The sequence below is a fragment of the Cnephaeus nilssonii genome, assembly GCF_951640355.1.
Source record: "Cnephaeus nilssonii genome assembly, chromosome: 5".
NCBI classification, from domain to species: Eukaryota; Metazoa; Chordata; class Mammalia; order Chiroptera; family Vespertilionidae; genus Cnephaeus; species Cnephaeus nilssonii.
The window spans coordinates 25,738,634-25,760,644 of record NC_137076.1 but is presented as its reverse complement, the minus strand read 5'-3'; the positions used below and the strand labels follow the sequence as shown (position 1 = coordinate 25,760,644).

Genomic DNA, 22,011 nt, shown 5'->3' with positions numbered 1-22,011 from the left:
ACCTACAGCAGTCCGAGTCCACCCGGGGACAGAGCAGCGGACCGTCCCGTTCCCTGGGCACAGCTGTCACAATGTGGGAACCCAGGCTTGGCAGAGGTGCCCGACCCAGGGGGAGACCCCAGATGACAGCGCTCCTTCACCGCGCTGACAGACTGCTGTGGGGGAACCAGGACCTGAAGGGGCGGGGCTTCACGGTACACTCGAGGGAAGCCACATCCGGGGCACAAACAGGGGCCTCACCGCTCGCACAGGAGCAGACCCCTCGGAGGGCCCCAGTGCTGCTGCAGCCGTTCTTCTTGTCGTGGTAGGTGTACCGCAGCTTCCTGGTCATGGTGCCATCGGACAGCCGCACCTCAATGTTAGGCAGGTCACGCCAGTCTGAGCCCGGTGCCAGAGGGACATGCCGCATGCGGGCGGCCACCAACGCACTCATGTCCTAAAAGAGTGGCAAGGCCCAGCTGTCACCCAGCTCAGGGAGCATCTGCAGTGGCCTGGGCACCACTGCTCTAGGCACTGGGAACACCACCATAACCAGGAACCCCCAAGGGGCTTACATCCCATTTGGGCAGACAGTTACCTGAATGAACAGCTTAGGGATTACACATGTGCCAGGAGACAGAGCAGGGATGCAGAATAATGTGGGGGGAACAGGTGAGGGATAGCTTAGGCAAGTGGCAGGGGAGGAGCCTGAGCTGAGCCCTGCAGTATTAGGAGGAGCCAGCAGCTGGGGGCATGAAAAGGCCAGGTTTGGCGTATTTGGGACAACATGCAGAGAACAGGAATGGCGAGAGAGGTCAGTCAGAGGAGGGCAGTGACATTCTGGGTCTATTCCAGGAAGAGCAAGAGCTCTGATTGATGCTTTCTATGACGACACTAGAAGCCCGGTGCACGAAATCCGTGCACGGGTAGGGTCCCTAGGCCTGGCCAGCGATTAGGACCCATCACCCCCCCCACCTCCTCCTCCTTCTCTCACTCCCTCAGCACACCCCCCCCCCAATTGCTGGTCACCTGCCATGTTTTGCGCTGCCCCCTGGTGGTCAGCGCACATCATAGTGAGCGACTGAACTCCCATTCGGATCTCCCGAGGGGACACTTTGCATATTAGCCTTTTATATATATAGATTATATATCTAGATGCTGTTGTTGGGGCATGGGGGTTGGGGCAAGAAGAGAAGCATGAGAAAGTGAGGCTGGGGGCAAGATGGTGGTGATTTGGGCTTGGCCTGTGTGGCTCTGTGGTTGAGCACTGACCTATGAATATGGTTTGATTCCAGGTCAGGCCACCTGCCTGGGTTGTGGGCTCAGTCCCCAGTGTGGGGAGTGCAGGAGGCAGGTATTCAATAATTCTCATCATTGATGTTTCTCTCTCTCTCTCTCCCTTCCTCTCTAAAGAAGACAGTGATTTGGGTTAGGAGCCAGGAGCAGAGAAGCTGGAGGGGCTGGGATCAGATCCTGCTTCCCACCCCAAGCCCTGGCTGGGCTCCCCACAGGTCAGTTCCTGTGAGGCAGCTGGAAGGAGGGCCCTCTGGGGGGCGATGTTACCTTACAGATGTGGTCCCTGAGGATAGGCTGGTACTGCGAGCCCCGGAGCTGCCTCTGGAACCAGGACTGGGGCTCCCCGTTGTACGAGATCTCCAGCGCTGAAGCCCCATTCCGGATTTCAGGAAGGTCAGACATGGTGTCCCGCACGGTGATGGTTCGGAATGGACATGAGCTCAGCCTGCAAGAGAGCATGGCACTTCTGGGGACACATATTGCTGCTGTCCATCGAATCAGTTGCCATCTCCTGACTGTTGGCACTGCCCTCTCTAGCGAGGACAACCCAGCTCAGAGGTCAAAGGGCTGCCCGAGGTCACACAAACAGCATTCTTTTTGGACTGTCTGGGAAGGAGACAGGCTACATTTGGGTTTTGCTAAAGACTACAGCCAGGCATCTAGCCACTGCTCTGCACGAGGTGCTTCCTCGGAGGCCAGAACTTGAGAGTAGAAGTGGCAGAGTGCCGATGCCAAGCTTTCCCGGGTAATGCTCACAAACACTGTGACACAGCAGGGTGAGCGGGGCTCCTACCTAGTTACGTTGCTGACAAACTTCTTGTCGTCCACCACGACGCTCAGCTGGCAGGCCCGGGGTGCGAACACGTGCAGTGGCTCTGGGAATAGGGGGAGCTTCTCCCCGGGGGCCGCAGCCAGGATAATGGCTCGCCTCCGTGTCTGGGCCACGCCGTACTGACCAGCCTGTGCACAGGAGAGCCACACACTCAGGTCAACTGGCACCTCCAACTGGCTGAACCAAGTTCTGGGGTCAGCGACACCCCACTTTCTGGAGTGGCTGGCTACTGCACAGCTCACCCGGAAAACCCCTCATTAACCCAGCAAGTTTACTCCCAACAAGTAAGACCAGTCCTGCTCGGTAGCTGTTAGAGCATCATCCCGATACATCAAGGTTGTGGGTTCAATCCCCGTCAGGGCACATAAGAGAATCAACCAATGAATGCATAAATAAGTGGACAACAGACCAATGTTTCTCTCTCCCGAAAATCAATTTTGGCAAAAAAAAAAAAAAGTGAGACTAGATGAAAGAACCCGAGTCCATGTGGTGGCCACTAGAGATGGAAGGGAACCCTGCTGGGGTGCAGCCAGCTCCTTACAGAGCACGGTGAGGAGCCCCATGGTCTCGGCACTAGCGGAGAAGAGACCACAGAGCCCAGCCGGCCCATGGCTACGGGGACAGAGAACACGGCTGCCAACCAGGCTTGACCATGAGCCTGGAGACCCCCGAGGCTGAACTAGGGAGAGCAGTGTGGCCCTGGCACTCCCTCACTCATGGCTTCCCAGCCAACCTTCCCTCCCGTTCTGATAGCCATCTCAGTGTTAGCTAAGCCAACAGTGAATGAATGGGTACAGAGTGGCTGCTTTCAGATAAGGTCTACTCCTTATGGGTCACCCCAAATCGCTATCCCTGCCACTGGTGGCCACCTGGAGTGCGACCTTTTACTCTCTCTAGGTGTTTGTATGCACATGTGCTCACCCAAAGGAAACACCTGTTTTTTGCCCTGTAACAGCTTGGCCTCACCCACCCCTCCATGGAGACCTAACTGCTGCCTCGAGTATCAGACTCGTCCACCACGTGCCTATTGAGGAAAAAGAGCTGGAAACAAAGCAGCCAAGAGCCCCCTTGCATGCGGTCCCTGCTCAGTTACACAAGAGGATGCAGCTCTCCAGAAGACCCGAAGGGGGGGACCTGCTGGGACACTGGCTGAGCTTTCAGACCTGAATACTGCGGGCTTCACAATGGTGGGTGCAGGCCTCAGCAGCCCCCTCCCTGTCCTTGCCAGCCCAGCAGGCTACCCTCTAGGGCCTGACCGTTTGAGCCTATTTTCAGCTGGAGACAGTTTGCTGCAGCCCAGGGACTGCTGACCCTCCTCCCGCCCACATTCACCCACCCATCTCTGCCCCATTCCCCGAAGCCCCACCTGCAACACGCCAAAGGTGCACTGATAGCCCATGCGGACCAGGCAGCGGAGAGTGAGCTTTAGGACCATGGAGCGCTTGAAGGACACGAAGTTCCTGACGTTCTCCAGGAGGAAGTACCGTGGCCGGTAGTAGTCACAGTAGCTGTAGAAGGCAGGTGAGACCACCAGAGTCACCATTTGGATTGAGATAAAAAAGGACCTGCTCTACCAAAAGCCATTCCCAAAAGGTCAATGTTCGGCCGTTAAGAAACGGAACCCTCCAACTCGTAAGGTCTCTGATCAGGGAATGCTTCACCTTGGCACATGGCCTTCAGTAGCTGCAAAGGCTACAGCAGTTACCCGTCAGCTGGCATCGCAGCCCCAGGGTTGGCTGCCTAGTTACCTGTGTGCAACACTGAATAGAATCTGCTCCATTTACCTGAGGAAAGAGACCACCAGAGAGTTCTTGAACTTGGAGTAGGTACGAGAATTGAAGCGGTTCATGCCACTGAAGCCTTGACAGGGTGGCCCGCCACATAGCATCTCCACGTCTCCCTTCTGAGGCAGCTTCTGGCCAAGGGAGTTGGTCACCTCTCCAGCCATGACCAGCTTCAGCAGGACATTGCAGTCCTCCGTGAACACTGTGGACCCGGGGTTGTTCAGCCGGAACGCCTGGGCCGCAGGGTCCCACATTTCAATGGCCCACAGTGTTTGTGAGATGCCTGGCAGATAAAGGGACAAAGATAGGCTCTGACCTCCCTGGAATGAGCCTCTTGAGTCAGAAAGGTGACCAGAGCCAGAGAGCTCTTCCAGGCAGAATGTGCCCAGTCTGGTTGTACTAGTTACAGAGAAAAACCTCCTGGCCTTTACCTGCTTGGTGGAATCCTTCCGATAACCCCCCACAGCCAGAAAACACATCCAGGGTCCGCAGTTTTGGCAGCTGAATGTCCACCTTGGGTTCCTTTGGCTCACTTGTCTGAGATTTTGGCCTGCCTTTCCCTGGAGGAGATAGACCACAAATACCTTATTGCTTCAGAGACGGCCTCACTGAGTTGTTAACACAGAATGAGGTAACATCAGAGGCTGTTCTATACTGACCATAAATATCCCGAGTTATAAAAGACGGACTTGAAAAGAACCCCATGGAATAACAACATACCTTTCCCCTTCCCCTTTCCTTTGTTTCCAGGGCTACGGGCATGGTTGGGAGGATCTTCAAAGCTTTTGTTCTTGGCATTATAGGCCTGGAAGGAAAGAATCACAATAGTCTGGCAGAGAAACACATTGGTCACCTCTCTAACAAGTTAGTTTGATAAAGATCTACTTAATTTCTCCCTGAATGTGGCATAAACAATTAGCCACTAATAAGAGTACTTCGATTTTACTACATGAAAATAAACTGTATTAATACAAATATTCTGTGGTTGACATTGAGATTCCTGCTTTTATAAGTGCCTGGACTACTCATTCTAAAAATAAGCAAGTGTTATACCAAGAGGCTAGTCTAATGAGGCTATCTACACTGGGACCTGGGAAACAGACACGTGTCATTTTAAGTGTGCCAACACAGAAAGGCCATGCTCAGACATTTAAAAGTGACTAGCTTGGTGACATTTAACAAACTCCTGGATCTTCTCTCAATAACAAGGGCCAGCTGCACGGCGTGTGGTCCTGGTCTGGACACAGACACAGCTGAAGGGACTGAGGGGCAGGGCTGTGTCTCCCCGGGGGAAAGGGCCCCTTTCCCTAACTCACATTAAGGCACTAGCCAAGCTGGAAGAGGCCTTCAAATAAATTTTAGTTGCATTAGGACACTCAAATACCATACTTCTTATCATTGTACTTTTTGTATTTTCTTAAACTGATTTTTAGAGGAAGGGAAAGGGAGAGAGAAAGAAGAGAAACATCAACATGAGAGTGAAACATTGATCGGCTGCCTCCTGCACAATCCCCAACAGGGATTGAGCCTGAAACCAGGGCATGGGGCATGTGCCCTGACTGGGAATCAAACCAGAAATCTTTTGGTGCATGGAACACCCGACCAACTGAACCACACCAGCCAGGGTTCATTGTACTTTTCAAAAAGCCAAATGTAGAAGCATTTGAGATCTCTGCTTCCCAGCAATTGCTATCAATTTGGCTCAAATAAAGGCTTATTAAAAAAATAAATAAATGAAAAAACAAAAAGCCAAAAGTTAAGTTTCAGACTTGAATGTATAATTAAACTGCTTCCTCAGGGGCAGTGAATTTGACCCAAAACCCCTCCCTCCCAGAAGCCCAAGGCATTACCTCAAGGAAGTAGAAGCGGTCTGGGCCGCCAGCTGAGAAGTCCTGCAAGCACCCCGGCAGGTCCTCCCCGTACTCCACAGTGCAGCGGCCCTGCACGTCACTGAAGTCCACCACGGCCTCCTCATCGCTCCAGTAAAGCAGGTTGATGTCTGTATGGTAACTTGCTGCAGTGGATTTGTGTGTGTTCTCTGGCCTGTGAGCAGAAGAGTCTTTGTTAGCAATTCTTTAAAACAAAAACATTTTTGTTGTTGTTGATTTCATAGAGAGGAAGGCAAAGGGAGAGAAACATTGATCAACTGCCTCCTGCACACTCCCTACTGGGGATCAAACCCACAACCTGGGCATGTGTGCTGACCGGGAATCAACTAGCGACCACCTGTGAGCCACACTAGCCGGGCAGCAATTCTCTTTTGCTGTGAACTGACAATGAGTTAAATGGTAACACATTCCCGGGGATGCTCCAAGAATCCATGGGTAAAGACCATGACCCCCAATCAGGTCGGCTTGATAACTATCCTTAGTTGGCACTAGACACTATAAACAGTGGAATTCTTTGCAACAAACATGCTTTCTGTGGGCATTTCATTGAACTGGACAGTTGTATGCTGTGTAGAAGCTAACCATTATGAATAACTAAACATTAAACCTTAAGGGAGTTCGGTTGTTTGAATCATTTGCTTGTTCTTCATTTCTCCACTGCAACCCAAACAGAATGGCCCTGGGTCAAGACTACAGCTGCACCCTAGCCAACTCGGTTGGGTATCATCCTGTGCAACAAGTTTTCTGGTTCGATTCCCAGTCAGGGCACATGCCTGGATTGTGGGCTCAATCCCTGGTAGGGGGTGTGAGGTTCTGCTCTCACATCCATGTTTCTCTCTAAAATAAAAAAAAAAAAAATTAAAAAGGCTACGGCTGCCTGCCTCCTATTAAAAAAGGATGTCTAGAGCTTCTTTTTCTCACCTATACATCCAGACTTCTCCTTTCTTTCCCATTATAAGTGATTATTACAAGGACTTCAGAAAGTCTTTGATATACATTAGTCAAGAAGTGAAGCAATGTTATAACATCTCTATGTCTTAGTTTCAGGTTAACTCCTAGTTACTACAAATTACTAGGGTCCCAGAAAAAGACTCGGTGCAGCCAAGACCTTGGAAAAGCATAGAGTTGGGAGGGACAAGGAGAGGGTGGAACGGCCATAAACAGAACTCTAGGTTTTCTGGGGGTGCCTCAGGCAGAGCCCAGGACATTCTTCCTCTGCCTTTGTCACATTCTGAATTGAGGCTTAAGGATTTCTTTGGAGAGAGAACTCAGCAGCTTTAAAATAAAGTCTAAACACAAGGGTATGAAATATAATTTGAATCGCTGTCAGCACTCATCAGATCATCAGAAACACTTGGAGAAACATCTACCTTTACATAACTTTTTTTTATATCACCCCAGGTTATTTTTTCCATTGAGTTTTAGAGAGTAGAAGGGAGGGGGAGAGATCGAGAGATAAATATTGATGCACGAGACACACTGATTGGTTGCCTCCAACAAGCGCCCCAATTGCGGCCAGGGATTGAGCCTGCAATCGAGGTACTTGCTGGTGCCCTTGACTGGAATCGAACCAGGGACCCTTTAGTCCAAGGGCCGGCACTCTATAACCACTGGCTCTACCTAACTCTTCAAACATCACTGTGTACTACATTATAATCCATTTCAGGCAGAACTTTCTGGAAGAGTCTGCTGCCTCCTGGGAGAGCAGAGGACACCACCGACCTGTAGAACTTGTTCAGTCTGATCTTGATGTCTGTCTCATTGGGCTTGCCATTGTTCTTCTTGACACAGAAGATCTCTTTGATGCGGCCAATTCGGTACGGCTCAGGGGCATCCAGGTTGCTGCCTTTGATGTAGTCCGAGTATTTCCGGTAGTGCTCTGGATACAGGTCTTCATTCACAGGCTCCTTCCGTGGGCGTTTCACAGGACTGGACAGCTTAATGCTGCAGAATAGCAAACATTACACATAACTGAACATTAAACCTTAAAAAGTAGGTAGTTCAGCATGACTGACCAGTGACAATGGCTCAGGCAACAGTTGGTACAAGGGGTGCAGAGTGGGGATATTCCAAAGCAACTCTGTAGCGGCCCAGGGAGCCTGGCCTTGAACTGGGCAAAGGGGGCACTCACTTGAATGTGAAGGCCTCGGGGAGAAGGTACACGCCATCACCCACTCGGTACTGGATGCCATCCTTGGAGGCCGAGCTGTAGAAAACCCGGTCCTCTAGGTCCTCGAGCAGCTCCAGGACCCTGGGAATTTCCTTCTGCTTCATTTCAACCAGATGGGCACAGCTGGCACAGAATCTGAAGGAGCCAAGGACAAAAGGGAAAAGGCCCTGAGATGGCAGGTAATGACTGCAACAGAGCTGCTGGCTTAACCCAGAGATTCTGGTGACCAAGAGAAAACATCTGCAGATGCCTGAAGGAACTGGCTTTCCTGTACTATATGCTCATACTTTGAAAGCACTTATTTGGGACCAAAGTCCAGGGATATATACAACACAAGAAAACATCAAGCCTATCCCACTTTTGAGTATTTGCTCTAAAAACCCTAAGACATTAACAAACAGAATTTGGAATATGGTAAAAAATAAACCAGAAGCGAGAATACAGAGTGGTTCAGTTAGGAACTCAAAATATCAGAGCAGGCAAATGCTATCTATAATAATAAAAGTATAATATTCTAATTAGACTGGATGTCCTTCGGGACAGACGAAGCCGCGGCGGGCGGGGGCGGAGCCCCTTGCACGAATTTCGTGCATTGGGCCTCTAGTTACCTCTATGAAGGCTGAAGAGGTATTTGGTAAAGTTCAATATTTTTGCTTAAAAGAGAGTTGGAGACTGCCTTTAAAATGGAGATCAGGCCCAGGCCAGTTTTTCTCAGAGGTTAGAGCATTGGCCCTTGGACCGAAGGGCCACAGTTGGATTCCTGGTCAAGGGCACGTACCTCGGTTGCAGGTTCCCCAGCCTCAGTAGGGGCATGTGCCGGAGGTAACCAATTGATATATCTCTCCAAGTCAATGTTTTCTCTCTCCCCCGCTCTTCCCTCCCTCCCATTCTCTAGAAATCAATGGAAAAAATATCCTCGGGTGAGGACTTAAAAAAAAAAAAAGGCAGACTCCCTAAAAGCAGTTACCCACCAGTTAGAATAAAATGAAGTCAAAGATCTCACTTAGAAGATACCTATGAAACAGAAGAAAACACATGAAATCTGTGGTATAGACACTGAAGAACATGCAAAAAGGCTGATAATGAAAAGATAAATCCTGCCCTAACTGGTTTGGCTCAGTGGATAGAGCATCAGCCTGCGGACTTAAGGGTCCCAGGTTCGATTCCAGTCAAGGGCATGTACCTTGGTTGCAGGCACATCCCCAGTAGGGGGTGTGCAGGAGGCAGCTGATCGATGTTTCTCTCTCATCGATGTTTCTAACTCTCTATCCCTCTCCCTTCCTCTCTGTAAAAAAATCAAAATATATTATTAAAAAAAGATAAACCCTGCTCCTGGACAAGAGAGCTTCTTATGAAGGTAACTCCGTGCCCAGGCCAGCCATACACCTAAAGACACTACAACAAAGCCACGCTGGGCCCTGACCGGTGGCTCAGTTGGTTGGAGCATCATCCCATCACCAAAAAGGTCGCAGGTTCCCGGTCAGGGCACATACCTAAGTTGTGGGTTCCACCCCCTAGTAGAGCACCTATAGGAGGTAACCAATCGATGCTTCTCTCCCTCCCTTCTTCTCTAAAAATATGACTTTTAAAAAATCCTTGGGTGAGGATTAAAAAAAAACAAGTTTTCAAAGCCAGGTTGGTCTTGGGTTAACAAGGAAAACAATCAGACAGTGTCCAGGAAGCAAACCCAGCAGATGGAAACATGTGAAAAGCTAGAGTGATTCACACAGAAGCATGGTGTCCTCCCTGAGAAGGTGACAACACCAGGGCCCAGTACTAGCACTCACTTGTACTTGTTGTCCTCAGTTGGTTCAGTTTTTGGAGGGGACTCAAATCTTGCGTAGTCTTGATCGTACCACAGCTGGTAGAAATAGGTCTTCCCGTTGTCCTCTTCCATCAGGGTCTCAGGATCCATGCCTCCCTTTGGGGACAAGGATGCTGTGTCAGGCGTGACCCCACAGTGAGAGAGGGCACATGAGGGACGCTAGGTACTCACCTCCATGGCCCAGTTTTCCGATGGAGCTTTATAGACGACTGTCACCTTGCTGTGAATGTATGACAGCTGCATGTCTTCACACTCGTCTACCAGAAACAGCTCCAGGGGGTCCGATGTGGCCCCCAGGACCGTGTCTGTGCCGGCACAGAACCAGTGGGCATGAAACATCGGTCCTTGGCTGCTGTCCTCCCACAACGCCGTGACCCTGGTGTCAGAAGAGCAGAAGGGAAGAAAGTTCTAATTTCACTGGCAGATCTGCTTTGAGTTTACTTGAGGAACTTTTTTTTTTAGTTTCAGTCTCGAGCAAAGATCTGCTGTTGCTATTCTTGCAAACAGGCATTTCCTACCTGTTCAAGAGAAAGTTTGTGCTGAAGTCAAGCAAAGAGAAATATACAAACCTTGCTAAGTACAGTGGTTTTGAAGAGTCATCTGGAATAACAGACACACAGTCCCCCACTTTCAGGGTTTCTGAGTCAATGCACACCTTCTTATAGTAAGTCTTCTTGCCATCAGTCTGAAAACAAAGAGCTTATTTCAGGTGGAGATGGGTTTAAAGGTCCATGCTAGGCATGGTGTTCTTGTTAATATAAAGGCATAATCCAAAATGATTTCATTAAGAAGGCATGGCTACTGCCCTGGCTCCTATAGAGAACATCCCCCGCCCTAGGCTGGAAGCACGCCTACTGTTTATCTACTATCAGCTCTGCCCTGGCTAGTCAGCAGCAGAGCCCATCATCCCATGTTAACAGCACCAGTCCCAACTATTCACTGTGGTCTTAAAGCCACACCCCATCCCTGATTCCTTTCCGCCACACAGGGCTTATTCCTCTTCTCCCACAAGGAGAACCGATTCCCACCTCAGGGCCTCTGCCCTGGTTCTTCCCCACATCTTCATGGACGGTTCCTCTCCCACCTTCTGGGTCTCAGCTCAGCTGTCACCTCCTTAGGAAAGCCTCTGGGCCCCAGGCCCCCTCCCCCTCTCTACCAGCCCAGCGGGACATGTGTCTGTCCTCCTGCCCTGAAGCATCAACACCACAGGGCAGGGGCTGAGTCACATCCAGGCCTGAAGCGGCACCCGGCAGAGGGAGGCCTCACGCTTGCTGAATGAACCGTCTTTCTCTTATGAACATCGAGAAAGCAGTGCTTAGGACATTCGCTTTCTAACTTTGGTAAAGGAACTGAGCCTTAGATGGGGAGATAACCACAGAATGACCAGTAAGGGATTTGCTAGTGCCCAAAAGACATCCACTCCCAGGCAAGAGATGCTGACAACTCTTCAAAACAAGCTTTGAAGGGGAAGCAGTCTGACACCCTTAAACTGTGTCAATTACCCATTTTGGAACTTTAAGGAAACCAAGTCTTTGGGCAGACAAACAAAAACGCATTTCTTGGGTGTGGCCACGGGCCTGGACCATGGCCTTGCAGCCGGCCTTGCCCTCTCACGAGGCAATCGAACAGGATTCAGGCTCTTAAGAGGCCTGGTGGCGAGACACCAGGAAACAACTTGCTTCTCAGGAGGGTGGCCGTAAGAAGACGGGAGAACCTGCTGCAGGATTACCTTAACAGCTTCTCCAACCCAAGAGATCCGGTCCTTGTTCTGTTTCTTTTTCTTCCCCTGATGCATTTTTTTGGGTGACGGCATCTCTGGGATATCGTCATCCTCTTCTTCATCGTCATCTGCCTCCTTCATGGCCATATTGGGACACCTACAAACTCACTTGTATAAGCAAGGCCCTTTTTATAGGTAAAACTGCCTGGGGCTGTTTGGGTCAGATAACAGGACAGGCCTGGGGACAATTCGAGATGAAGCACTGCTGCCTGTCCTGCACATTTCAACACCGTTACCCACACCGCGCACAGCCCTCAGCTACCAGACAAGCACCCGCCAGGCCTACCTCCTCTTTAGGCAGGCTTGTTTGCTCCGGCCGCTACCACCAAACTTAACCATATCCTTACAGGCTTTACACGTTCCACAGTCGGGCTGCTGACAAACCTGAGAGATTTAAAAAGCCAAATGACCATTAGTAACAATTGGTAACCAGGTTTTTAATGAATTACAATTTTAGAACTTTTATATTTAGCCTCATTTAGAGGTAAGGGAACTGAGGGAGTTAAGAACAAGGTACCTACCAGTCACACCCCCCAGATTAGCAAAGGTTAAGCGGGGTTATGTTGGTGTTGAAACATGTGGGGAAACTGGTTCTGCTCACAGATTTTAAGTTGGTAGCACCACTTGGAGAGCAGTTTTCTATATCAAAGTATAGAACCCACACCCCAGCAATTCTACTTCAAAGTAGGGGCAGCCCTAGCTAGTGTGCTCAGTGGTTAGAGCGTCAGCCCGAAGACTGGAGGGTCTTGGGTTTGATTCAGGTCAAGGGCACATACCTCGGTTGCAGGCTCAACCCTGCCCCCCACCCCCTTTGGGATGTGTGCAGGAGGCAACCAATCAATGTGCATCTCTCACATCAATGTTTCCCTCTCTGTGCCTTTCCATTTCCAAAAATAAATAAATAAGTAAAATCAATGGGAAAAAATATATATCCTCAGGCGAGGATTAACAAAAAAAGAAATAGGGGAAGACACAGAAATCTCGTTCAAGGATGCTGCTATATCATAATGTCAAAAGTTATTATAATATCAAAAGTTGCACATTATCGAGGGGTAAGATGGGACTGTCATATAATGCAGCATGATGAAGTAGTCAAAACAAATTAACTAGATCTACATTACATAACATGATTACAAAAAATACCAGTTATGTATATTTAAAAAAAATTTTTTTAAGGCTTAGATACATGTGCTAGATGAAAAAAGTAAAACCAAAACACAAATGGTAAGGATGTGCAAATTCCTGTTAAGGGCTGTCACTAAAGGAAAATAAAGGCTCTGAATCCAGTGGACAGTGTGAACACAGGGCGGTTCTAACGGCAGCTGCTATATTTTTGCATCAAAGTTTTCATCCAAAACAAGTCAAATAACAGATACCAAAATATATCCGATCTCTGGGTCATAGAAGATTAGGGGGATTAAAATATTTAAAATTCACAGAAAGAGGTTTGTGTGTGTGTGTGTATATATTTTTTTTAATTGATTTTAGAGAGGAGGGGAGGGAGGGAGGGCGGGGCGGGGGGGGAGAGAGGGAGAGAGAGAGAGAGAGAGAGAGAGGAGAGAAACATCATTGATGAGAGAGAACCACTGATCGGCTGCTTCCTGCATGCCCACACTGGGGATTGAGCCTACAACTTGGACATATGCCCTGACCGGGATTCGAACAGTGACCTCCTGGTTCATAGGTCAATGCTCAACCACTGAGCCACACTGGCCGGGCAAAGAAATCTTTTAAGGCTCAAATCTCTAATCTAAGTTGACAGAGCCCCCACTCTTCCGGGAAAGTTATGGAATAAGACAAGGCAGGCTCCTGGGAGATGTCTTCCCCTCGGAGGAAGGCACTCTCTCTGCCCTCACACTGAGACCTTCAGACACAATGAGATGTAGGCAAAGCAACACCACTCAGGCTAGGCTCCGGAGTTAGTGACAGGGCATTAACAGCAAAGCATCTGAGCACACCGATTTCAACAGCTGTCTTATCAACCTATTTGTTCTCCAAGGCATGCAATTCTCCCCAGATCACCAACTCCCTCCCAGCTTATGTCCTAGGGGTCACATTTGAACAGTGAGCATCTCAAGCCAGAAAGAGAAAGTGAGTTGCTCAGATTACATGGTGAGCCCAGCCCAGGTGAGGTTACCTCGCAGACGCCACACCGCCGGCGTTTGAAGGCATTCTCCTTGTCTTCTCTGTCATCCTTTTCGATTTGTTCTGCGAAGAAAGTGTCGAAGATCTGGTAGACCAGCTTGGTGGTGGTAGCTTTAGTGGGGCCTTTGTCCTTCTCCTTGGTGGAATGACTGATGGCTCGACGTTTTTCATTTCTGGGAGAAAGGTTCCCATCATGTTAGCAGGCTGGGGAAGAGTGCATGGGACACTCTGCCTTCTCTGCAATCAGGTCTTCAATTTTATTCCTGCTGCATCCTTACCTTCTTCCTAGGGTGACCCCAACCAACTTGATCAAGTCTCTCATGCAGGGGGTCAAGAAGATGGGCAGTTCATCACTATCCCCAGCCGCATCGTAACTCTCTACTTGTTCCACCACAAACTGAGCATGTCGAAGGAGAGAATCCTCAGTGAATCGATTCAGGTTGAGCACCGAAGGAGGAACCGTGGTCTTTAAGAAATAACATCAGAAGTTTCTTAGGCTTAAGCAAAACTATTCTAATCGAACTAAAAAAGTTTCTGCTAATTCTAGACATGCATTTTCCAGCAATATCTATATTGCGTATAAATAGGTGTAAGTCCCAGATTACAAATTACCTAACTCCATACCTCAATCTTATTGATCAGGTCTTCATAGGTCGCATCACGGTTGTTCTGCAGGAACTCAACGACTATCTTACTTATGTAGATCTTCTCCTGCATCAAGCTGAACATTGGTGAGTACTCTGGGCTGGGCTCCATTAGAATGTATTCCGCATAGGCTGCAGTGAACAGAAGATGTTGTTAGAAAGCAGTTTGAACCTGATGGCAGCTATGGTGACTGAAGAGCAGAGATGAGTCTATGAAGCTTATGAGGAGTCTAAGTCATTCCATATCTAAATGTCACAAATGTCAAGTGCAATCAGAATTATGAGTGCATTCAGAAGTGGCCTATTTGAGCCGATTAGAGAACTGGCTGAGGAGTTTCCATTTTGCTCATCTCTGGCTTTTGAAATTTTGTCTGTGTTTGAGTTGCAAGAATATGACCCACTCGTATAACTAGAGGGTTGATTCCAAGGCCAGTTGTAATTAACATGAGAGGCCATCCCAGAATCCCACATGATTACCACATGGTTAGTGGTGTTCACGTGAGCTTGTTGAGACGCCCCAAAGCCCAACCAAGCCCCTGGGAGGACAGAAGCAAAGTCTCCTTTCATAACCCAGAACAGTCCAGTTAGCCACATACTTACCGGTGCTGAAGCCAATGAGAGCCTTTTCACCTCCGTCAAAGCCAGTGATCCACCATTCAGTGATGGGGCCAAGGTTTTTGCCATTAACACCACCTAAGAGATGGAAAAGAGGACAGTTTCTTGAAAGGACATGGACTCAGAGCTATGACTCCTATCAAAATCTCAGCAGGCCCAAGTGGCACTCTAAGTACCCAGCTGAGCTGACATCCCTTATCAGCCGAGGCAGGCAGTTCTCATCAGAGGCAGAGAGCATTTCCTTATAGCTGTTCAGAGACCGCAAGCCCTAACTTTAAGAGGCAGAAATTCCAGCTGAACAGTGCTTTGTAGGCAAGTTGTTTGTTTTTAAAATATCTGTCCCAAACATAAGCAGGGATGTTCCACTTACCTTCAGGAGATGGGTCATCATCATATATCGGTTTTGCTGAACCAGAAAAGTAGAGCTTAACATCCTTCTCAATGAGACCAGTGTCAATGGGGCACAGGTGACCACGTTTACAGTACACACTAGACGGGCAACAAAGAGTGTGTTAGCCAGCTGACCAGTGAAGGCAAGCTGCAGCACCGAGTCAAGTTCAGACACAAGGTGACAGTGACTATCTGCAATTTCTGGACTCTTATCTTTCTGGTGGCCAGATCACTAGATGAGTACAGTGTTCTCTGACCCAAACAGCTTCTACCTGATCCTCCCACCAGTGCATCGAGAGTACAAGTAGCCCGGCCAGTGTGGCTCAGTGGTTGAGCGTCAACCTATGAACCAGGAGGTCATGGTTGGATTCCTGGTCAGGGCACATACCTCGGTTGCTGGCTCGATCCCCAGTGTGGGGGGGGGTTCAGGGGGTGGTGGTGGTGGTGGTGGTGTGTGTGTGTGTGTGTGTGTGTGTGTGCAGGAAGCAGCCAATCAATGATTCTCTCTCATTGAAGTTTCTCTCACTCTCTCCCCCTCCAAATATATTTTAATATCAATAAAAACATATTAAAAGATAAAAAAAGTACAAGTATCTGCAAAGGCAACACCAAGAGATCAGTGAGACAGTGAATGATGAGAAATCTCAGAGAGCAACTCACTGCACCCGCGCTTGGCATGATGCTAACGAACATCACTCTTAAACACATTCCACTCATAGTTGTGCGACCACCTCTACCTAGCTCCAAAACATTTTCATTGAACAAAATAAAACCTCATACCCATTAAGCAGTCACTCCCTAATCCCTCTCCACCCCCACCAACCACAGATTGCTTTCTGTTTCTATGGATTTACCTCTGAAAATATTTCTTATATGGTTAGTTTTGTGTTACATGAGTCTTTAATAAAATAAAGCATATTGTATAATGTCATAAAGTGAGGTACATCAGGGATATGAGAAGGGTTTCTGCCTCTGTCCAGGGGTAAAGCTCAGGTTTAAGGGCATCCATGGTCCCACCATCCGGAGACACTCCTTGGCAGTTGGAAGAATGTTCCTCCTTAAGCAGGATAAATCAGAGGTTCTGCTTATGGACCCGCTCATGCTGGCCTCAAGGACTATGCTCCTACACTGGAGATGCCACGCTATCTCTGAGTCCAAGCTGGGCCACATGGGAGCTGTAACGTCTCCTGAGACCATCTCCCACCACACTCCCATAGCATAAGGGCTTGGAAGCCAGAAATCCTCATCTTGAAATCTCACAAAACCTTTTTAAAAATAGAAATGAACACCTTGAGTTGAGCTCCTCTGCTATGTGCCAGGCATGGGAGACAACATGAGTAACAGCCCTGCTCTTGAGACTTGAAGTCCAGTGGGAAAGATGGACACATATCAAGGGAGGGCACATATTGCAAACCCACAGCAAACAAGGATCCACAGCCCAGCCACCTGGGCTGTATCAGTAGCCGTGACATCAAAGAAGTGCCAAGTCCTAGGCAGGGGCAGGACCCACTAGTTTATAGGATGAACCTCACCTGACTTGTTTCCATCCACCACATTCAGCCCAAGAACTAGAGGTGAGCAGAGTCCCTTAATAACTCAGGCAAGTCTGGCTTTGATGGCCTGATGCTAAAAGGCACATTTCTCCGGGGAATTTGTCTTTACTGCTACCCTCCAACCATACAGGAATGAATCTACAGCACACCATGTCTCGAGGAGGAAGCCAAGAGACTCCAGCAGCCCTGGCTTCTGCTTCTAGTCCTCTTCCAGCCTCTGGCCTGAGGAATGCTACAGGAAGGCACAAGGGCATGAACGCCAGCTACGTCAACACAGCATATTTGGTTGTGCCATCAGGCAGAGGTTTGGGCCAGGCCCTGGAGGTCGCCGGTAGATGAACAGCATCCCAAAATGGATCAGAATCCTGATTGTACTGGGAGAAGGGCATACAACCAATCCACCACAGGGAGTGTGAGAAGTGCCACAGAAGGAACACTGGGGTCTTGTCCCAGGGCATAGGAACCCCTCAACCTGCTATGGGGCCAGGGTGTCAGAAAGGGCTTCCCAGAACTGACGTCCACTTGCGGCTTACAATAGGTATTACCGAGGTGATCCACTTGCCCCTATGATACTTCTTCAGGAGGAGAAGCAGCATGTGCCTAGGCCTGAAAGAGACATGGGCTGGTACTGCAGCCAAGTCACTTACCACGAAGAAACAAAGTGAAGCCTGTTTTGCACAAAGCAACTGCACCTTCAGCAAGAGGGAGCTGACTAAATGGAAAGGTGGTGAAAAGCATGGGGATTCTGTTCACTCAAGGGTTTGTCTGAGCCTTGCCAAAGATACAATCTACACACCATGGATCGTCAGAGAAAATCCTGGAGTCAATAGCATAGCCTGCAAAGCCCTGTATGATCTAGCCCTCTCCCCGGCCCCCTGGTCCCTGCCTACACCCACTAACTCTCATTCCACAGCCTGGCCTCCCCCTAGCCCCACTGGCCTCATCACTTGAGTCTTCCATTGCCAACCAATGTCCACCTCTGAGCCTTTGTACCCGCTATTCCCTCCTCCTGAGATGTCTTTCCCTAGTTATCCCCTTGGCCTGTTCTCTTATGCCACTGTGTCTTTGCTGAAGTCATTTCCCCACCATTCTTTATTTTTTAGAGAGAAGAGAGAGAAACATTGACCAGTTGCCTCCTGAATGCATTCTGATTGAGGATCAAACTGGCAACCTGGGTATGTGCCCTGAATGGGAATCGAACCCGCAACCTTTTGGTACACAGGACGCTCCATCAATTGAACCACACTGGCCACGGCTCCCTACCATCTAAACACAACTTCTTTCTCCTACCCACTCTCTGCTTTCCATGCTTTTTACTTGTGTTGTCATCCTAACTACCTGATGGGCATAACTTTTGTTCTGCCTCTGTAAAAGCAGGGATCTGAAGTGCTATATTCATAACACTTAGTGCAGTACCTAGCACAAAGTCGGCCCTCATTTGAATGAATGACCTCCAGAATATATACAAACTGAAGACTTAACATGTATAGTTTTAATACCCCCCCCCCCAAAAAAAACCCAGTCCCCAGCAAATATCTACTAATACTTCCACCAGGGCTTTGTGGCTTTTATCCATCTAGTGTTAGCAGCATGAGAAATGTTGCAGCTAAGGTGCTAGAGATATTAAGAACTTAGGCATCTTTAGGGAAGTGCCCTGTCACAATGAAGAAGCATATCAGTACCTGAAGCATGTCAGTCTGTTTTGGGGAAAATATTCGTAACTCTCAAAGCCAGATTCATTGGCATCGAAGATGGACAGTCTTTCATTTGTCAACATCGGGACCTCATCCACCTGAGAGACATTGGACCATTAAGCAGAGGCATAAGAGACAGGAAAAGAAAAAGCTGAAGATAGAGCTGGAACTTACTGCATTAGGGAGATGATGTTCATACTTTAGTTCCGGGTCATCCAGATATTGTCCACACTGAAGGCACTTTTGAAGCTGGGTCTGTGGGGGCATGACATAAACGGTGCTCAGAGAGCCAGCTCTAAGCACCCCCGTTAGCGTTGTACTACCGGTTTTATCCCCAGATGCATGTTTACCTTGGGAGACAGTGCTGTTTTGGTTTGAGCTACTTTTTTCTCATCACTGGGGGGGAAAAACAAAACAAAACACAAGATAAGTTCTGAAATGACTGAAAAGAGAAACTATTAGAATCCACTGTCAAAGTCATACCTAAACCACCTGACACAGATGATTACCAGGCTGTCTAAGGGGCAAGGTGCTAGGTCACAAGTGTCTCTTTACCACACGAAGGGGACCTGCCTCACTGGGAAGAATTGGAACGTCTTGGTCCTCTGCTCACAGACCCAACCTATCAGATTTAAAGCTAAGGCTAGTCTGGCAAGTCACTAAAAACCTCTTTTCCTTTCTAGAACAATTATTTTAAATTATTATCTGCTACGTATAAGGACAAAAATAAGTTCTTACGGTTCTTTGGATGTCGATCTGCGTCTCTTCTCCTCCTAAATGGAAAATCAGAGTGAAGACTAAGAAAGTATTTTTACATCTGCATAATGCTTCAGAGTTAAGAATTTTACATATGTGGTTATGACAAAACCTAGTCAAGTCTGGCTGGAGTGGCTCAGTGGATTGAGCAATTGAGCATCATCACATGCACCAAGAGGTTACTGGTTCGATTCCTGGTCAGGGCACATGCCCTGGTTGCAGGCTTGATCTGCAGCGGGGGCGTGCAAGAGGCAGCCCATCGATGTTTCTATCTCTCTCACTCTCCCCTACTCAGTCTCTCTCACTATCCCTTCCTCTCTATCTAAAAATCAATAAAAACATTTTAAAAAAAAAAACCTAGTCAGAGGTAGGGAAGAAGGCAAAGAACCAGAGAGATGAGAGCCACCTCCAGTGTGTAGTCTTATCAAAATCCTTATAACCAAAGACTTCCTTAAAAGACTTAAGAGATTAAAACACACACACACACACACACACACACACACACACACACACACCCCTTAGCTTCCTATACAAGTGGTAACTCAAAATAACTGATGAGGGGTGCTATGGACTGAATTGTACCCCCAATTCATATATTGAAACCCTAACCCCAAATGTGACTTTGGAGACGGGCTTTTAGGAAAGTGACTAAGTTAAATGAAGGCGTATGGGTGGTGAGGTACTAATCCAACAGGAATGGTGTCCTTATAAGGGGAAGAGACACCAGAGCTCACTCTCCCTCTGTGCTCACACAGGGAAAGGCCACATGAGGGCCCAGTGAGGTGACTGTCAGCAAGCCAGAAATAAAGGCTTCCCCAGACACTAACCCTGCCAGCATTTTGGTCTTAGACTTCCAGCCTCCAGAATGGAAGAAAATGTCTTGTTTACACCAACCAGATTGTGGTAGTTATGGCAGCTTGAGCAGACAAATACAAGGGGAAACGTATTTCTAGAATTATTTTGCAAAAATGAAGGAATGATGGGATTAAGACTACCAGCACTTTGCAACTCCTGGTGAAATAATGGGGTTAAGCAATGACTGTTAAAAACATTAGCTGAAAAACTGAGGGGGACTCTAATGGATCAGGCACACAGCACCTGAGCCCAGTGATCTATCTCAACACCATAAAAAGAAAACTGTGCCATCTGGTGTGATGCAAGTCCTCTGGATAACAACAAAAGCCCTGCATCTGGTCAAGCATCGGTCAAGCCTCTGGACCTAACTATCAGTCTGCAGAGTTAGAGGAAATGTTAAATAAATGCGAGAGGAGTGCAAGGGGCTAAATCCAGAACCCAGAAACTACAGATAAACAGGTTCCTTCCACATATTACAAGTAAAAGGAGAGGGATGAAACTTTGGTGAGACAAGTATCAACCAGATATACTGTACAGACTTTATTTGTGTCCTGATTCAAATAAACTGTAAAAACAAAATGGAGCCCAGCTGTGTGCCTCAGTGGCTGAGCATTGACCCATGAATCAGGAGTTCAGGGTTTGATTCCATCAGGGTACATGTTCAAGTTGTGGGCTCAATCCCAGTAGGGTGCCTGTAAGAGGCAGCTGACCAATGATTCTCTCTCATCAATGTTTCTCTCTTTCTCTCTCCTCACTCTGCAATAAAAACTTACACACACACACACACACACACACACACACACGTGTGTGTGTATATATATATTTTTAATCCACAAAAAACCTATGGAAGACTAGCAGGGAGGTTTGAACAAACTACACCTCAATATTATTGTGTTATGATGATGAGATTGTGCCAAAGTTTAAAAAGAGTTCTTTCCACCCTAGTGGGTTTGGCTCAGTGGATAGAGTGTTAGCTAGTGGACTGAAGAGTCCCGGGTTCAATTCTGGTCAAGGGCACATACCAGGGTTGCAGACTCAGTCCCCATCCCTGGTTGGGGCACATGCAATAGGCAACCGATCAATGTTTCTACCTCCCCCAACCCCCTCCCACTTCCCTTCCACTCTTAAAAAAAGAAAAAAAAAATCAATGGAAAAATATCCCAGGAAGAGGATTAACAAAACATCAACAAAAAAGTTCTTGATGATATTTGTTGAAGGTTGAGAATGTGTTTCCTACCCTATTCTGCCTACCTTTTGGTATGTTTGAATATTTCCATAACAAAAAAGCAATTTTTAAAAAATTTTGTTTTCATTGATTTTAGAGAGAAAAAGAAAGAGAGAGAGAGAGAGAGAAACATCCATGTGTGAGAGAAACACTGAGTAGCTGCCTCCTATATGCCCCTGACCAGGGATTTAGCCGCCTGCAACCCAGGCATGTGTCCTGACCAGGATTAGAACTGATGACCTTCTGGTGCATGGGACTACGCTCAACCAACTGAGCCACACTAGCCAGAGCATAAAAAAAGCAACTGTTAAAAAGCCACTTTAACATTCCAGCCAATGGGATGTATAAAATGTGGTAACAGTGAAAAAACAGGGTCTTACCTTTTCATCCTCATCTTTTCCATCAGAATCCTGTGATTCTTTTTCAGTTTTCCGTTTGGCAGCTCTGCTGATTAAACAAATATATGCCGAGTATTAGCTCAGAAAAACTAACCATATCGCCCGCTTGCATCAAACAAACCAACGCCTCCCTAAGAAAAAGCAAACTATTCAGAATACATCTGGGAAACAGATTCTTCCC

At 47.9% G+C, this 22,011-nt stretch overlaps 1 protein-coding gene across 1 annotated transcript in view; it reads right to left on the bottom strand.

Moving 5' to 3' along the window:
- DNMT1 (DNA methyltransferase 1) overlaps window positions 1-22,011 on the bottom strand; it is a gene marked incomplete at its 5' end in the record, with an annotated part of 29,064 nt that overhangs the window by 2,496 nt on the left and 4,557 nt on the right. The window contains 25 exons of the mRNA XM_079773058.1: window positions 241-436; window positions 1,543-1,720; window positions 2,069-2,235; window positions 3,474-3,615; window positions 3,892-4,174; window positions 4,323-4,451; window positions 4,612-4,696; window positions 5,742-5,934; window positions 7,503-7,724; window positions 7,912-8,085; window positions 9,738-9,871; window positions 9,947-10,151; window positions 10,345-10,460; window positions 11,505-11,652; window positions 11,842-11,939; window positions 13,693-13,873; window positions 13,979-14,166; window positions 14,325-14,476; window positions 14,945-15,037; window positions 15,330-15,448; window positions 18,585-18,694; window positions 18,771-18,851; window positions 18,947-18,992; window positions 19,335-19,369; window positions 21,813-21,906. Of these exons, the coding sequence (XP_079629184.1) occupies window positions 241-436; window positions 1,543-1,720; window positions 2,069-2,235; window positions 3,474-3,615; window positions 3,892-4,174; window positions 4,323-4,451; window positions 4,612-4,696; window positions 5,742-5,934; window positions 7,503-7,724; window positions 7,912-8,085; window positions 9,738-9,871; window positions 9,947-10,151; window positions 10,345-10,460; window positions 11,505-11,652; window positions 11,842-11,939; window positions 13,693-13,873; window positions 13,979-14,166; window positions 14,325-14,476; window positions 14,945-15,037; window positions 15,330-15,448; window positions 18,585-18,694; window positions 18,771-18,851; window positions 18,947-18,992; window positions 19,335-19,369; window positions 21,813-21,906 (3,569 nt within the window). The remainder of the gene's footprint in view (window positions 1-240; window positions 437-1,542; window positions 1,721-2,068; window positions 2,236-3,473; window positions 3,616-3,891; window positions 4,175-4,322; window positions 4,452-4,611; window positions 4,697-5,741; window positions 5,935-7,502; window positions 7,725-7,911; window positions 8,086-9,737; window positions 9,872-9,946; window positions 10,152-10,344; window positions 10,461-11,504; window positions 11,653-11,841; window positions 11,940-13,692; window positions 13,874-13,978; window positions 14,167-14,324; window positions 14,477-14,944; window positions 15,038-15,329; window positions 15,449-18,584; window positions 18,695-18,770; window positions 18,852-18,946; window positions 18,993-19,334; window positions 19,370-21,812; window positions 21,907-22,011) is intronic.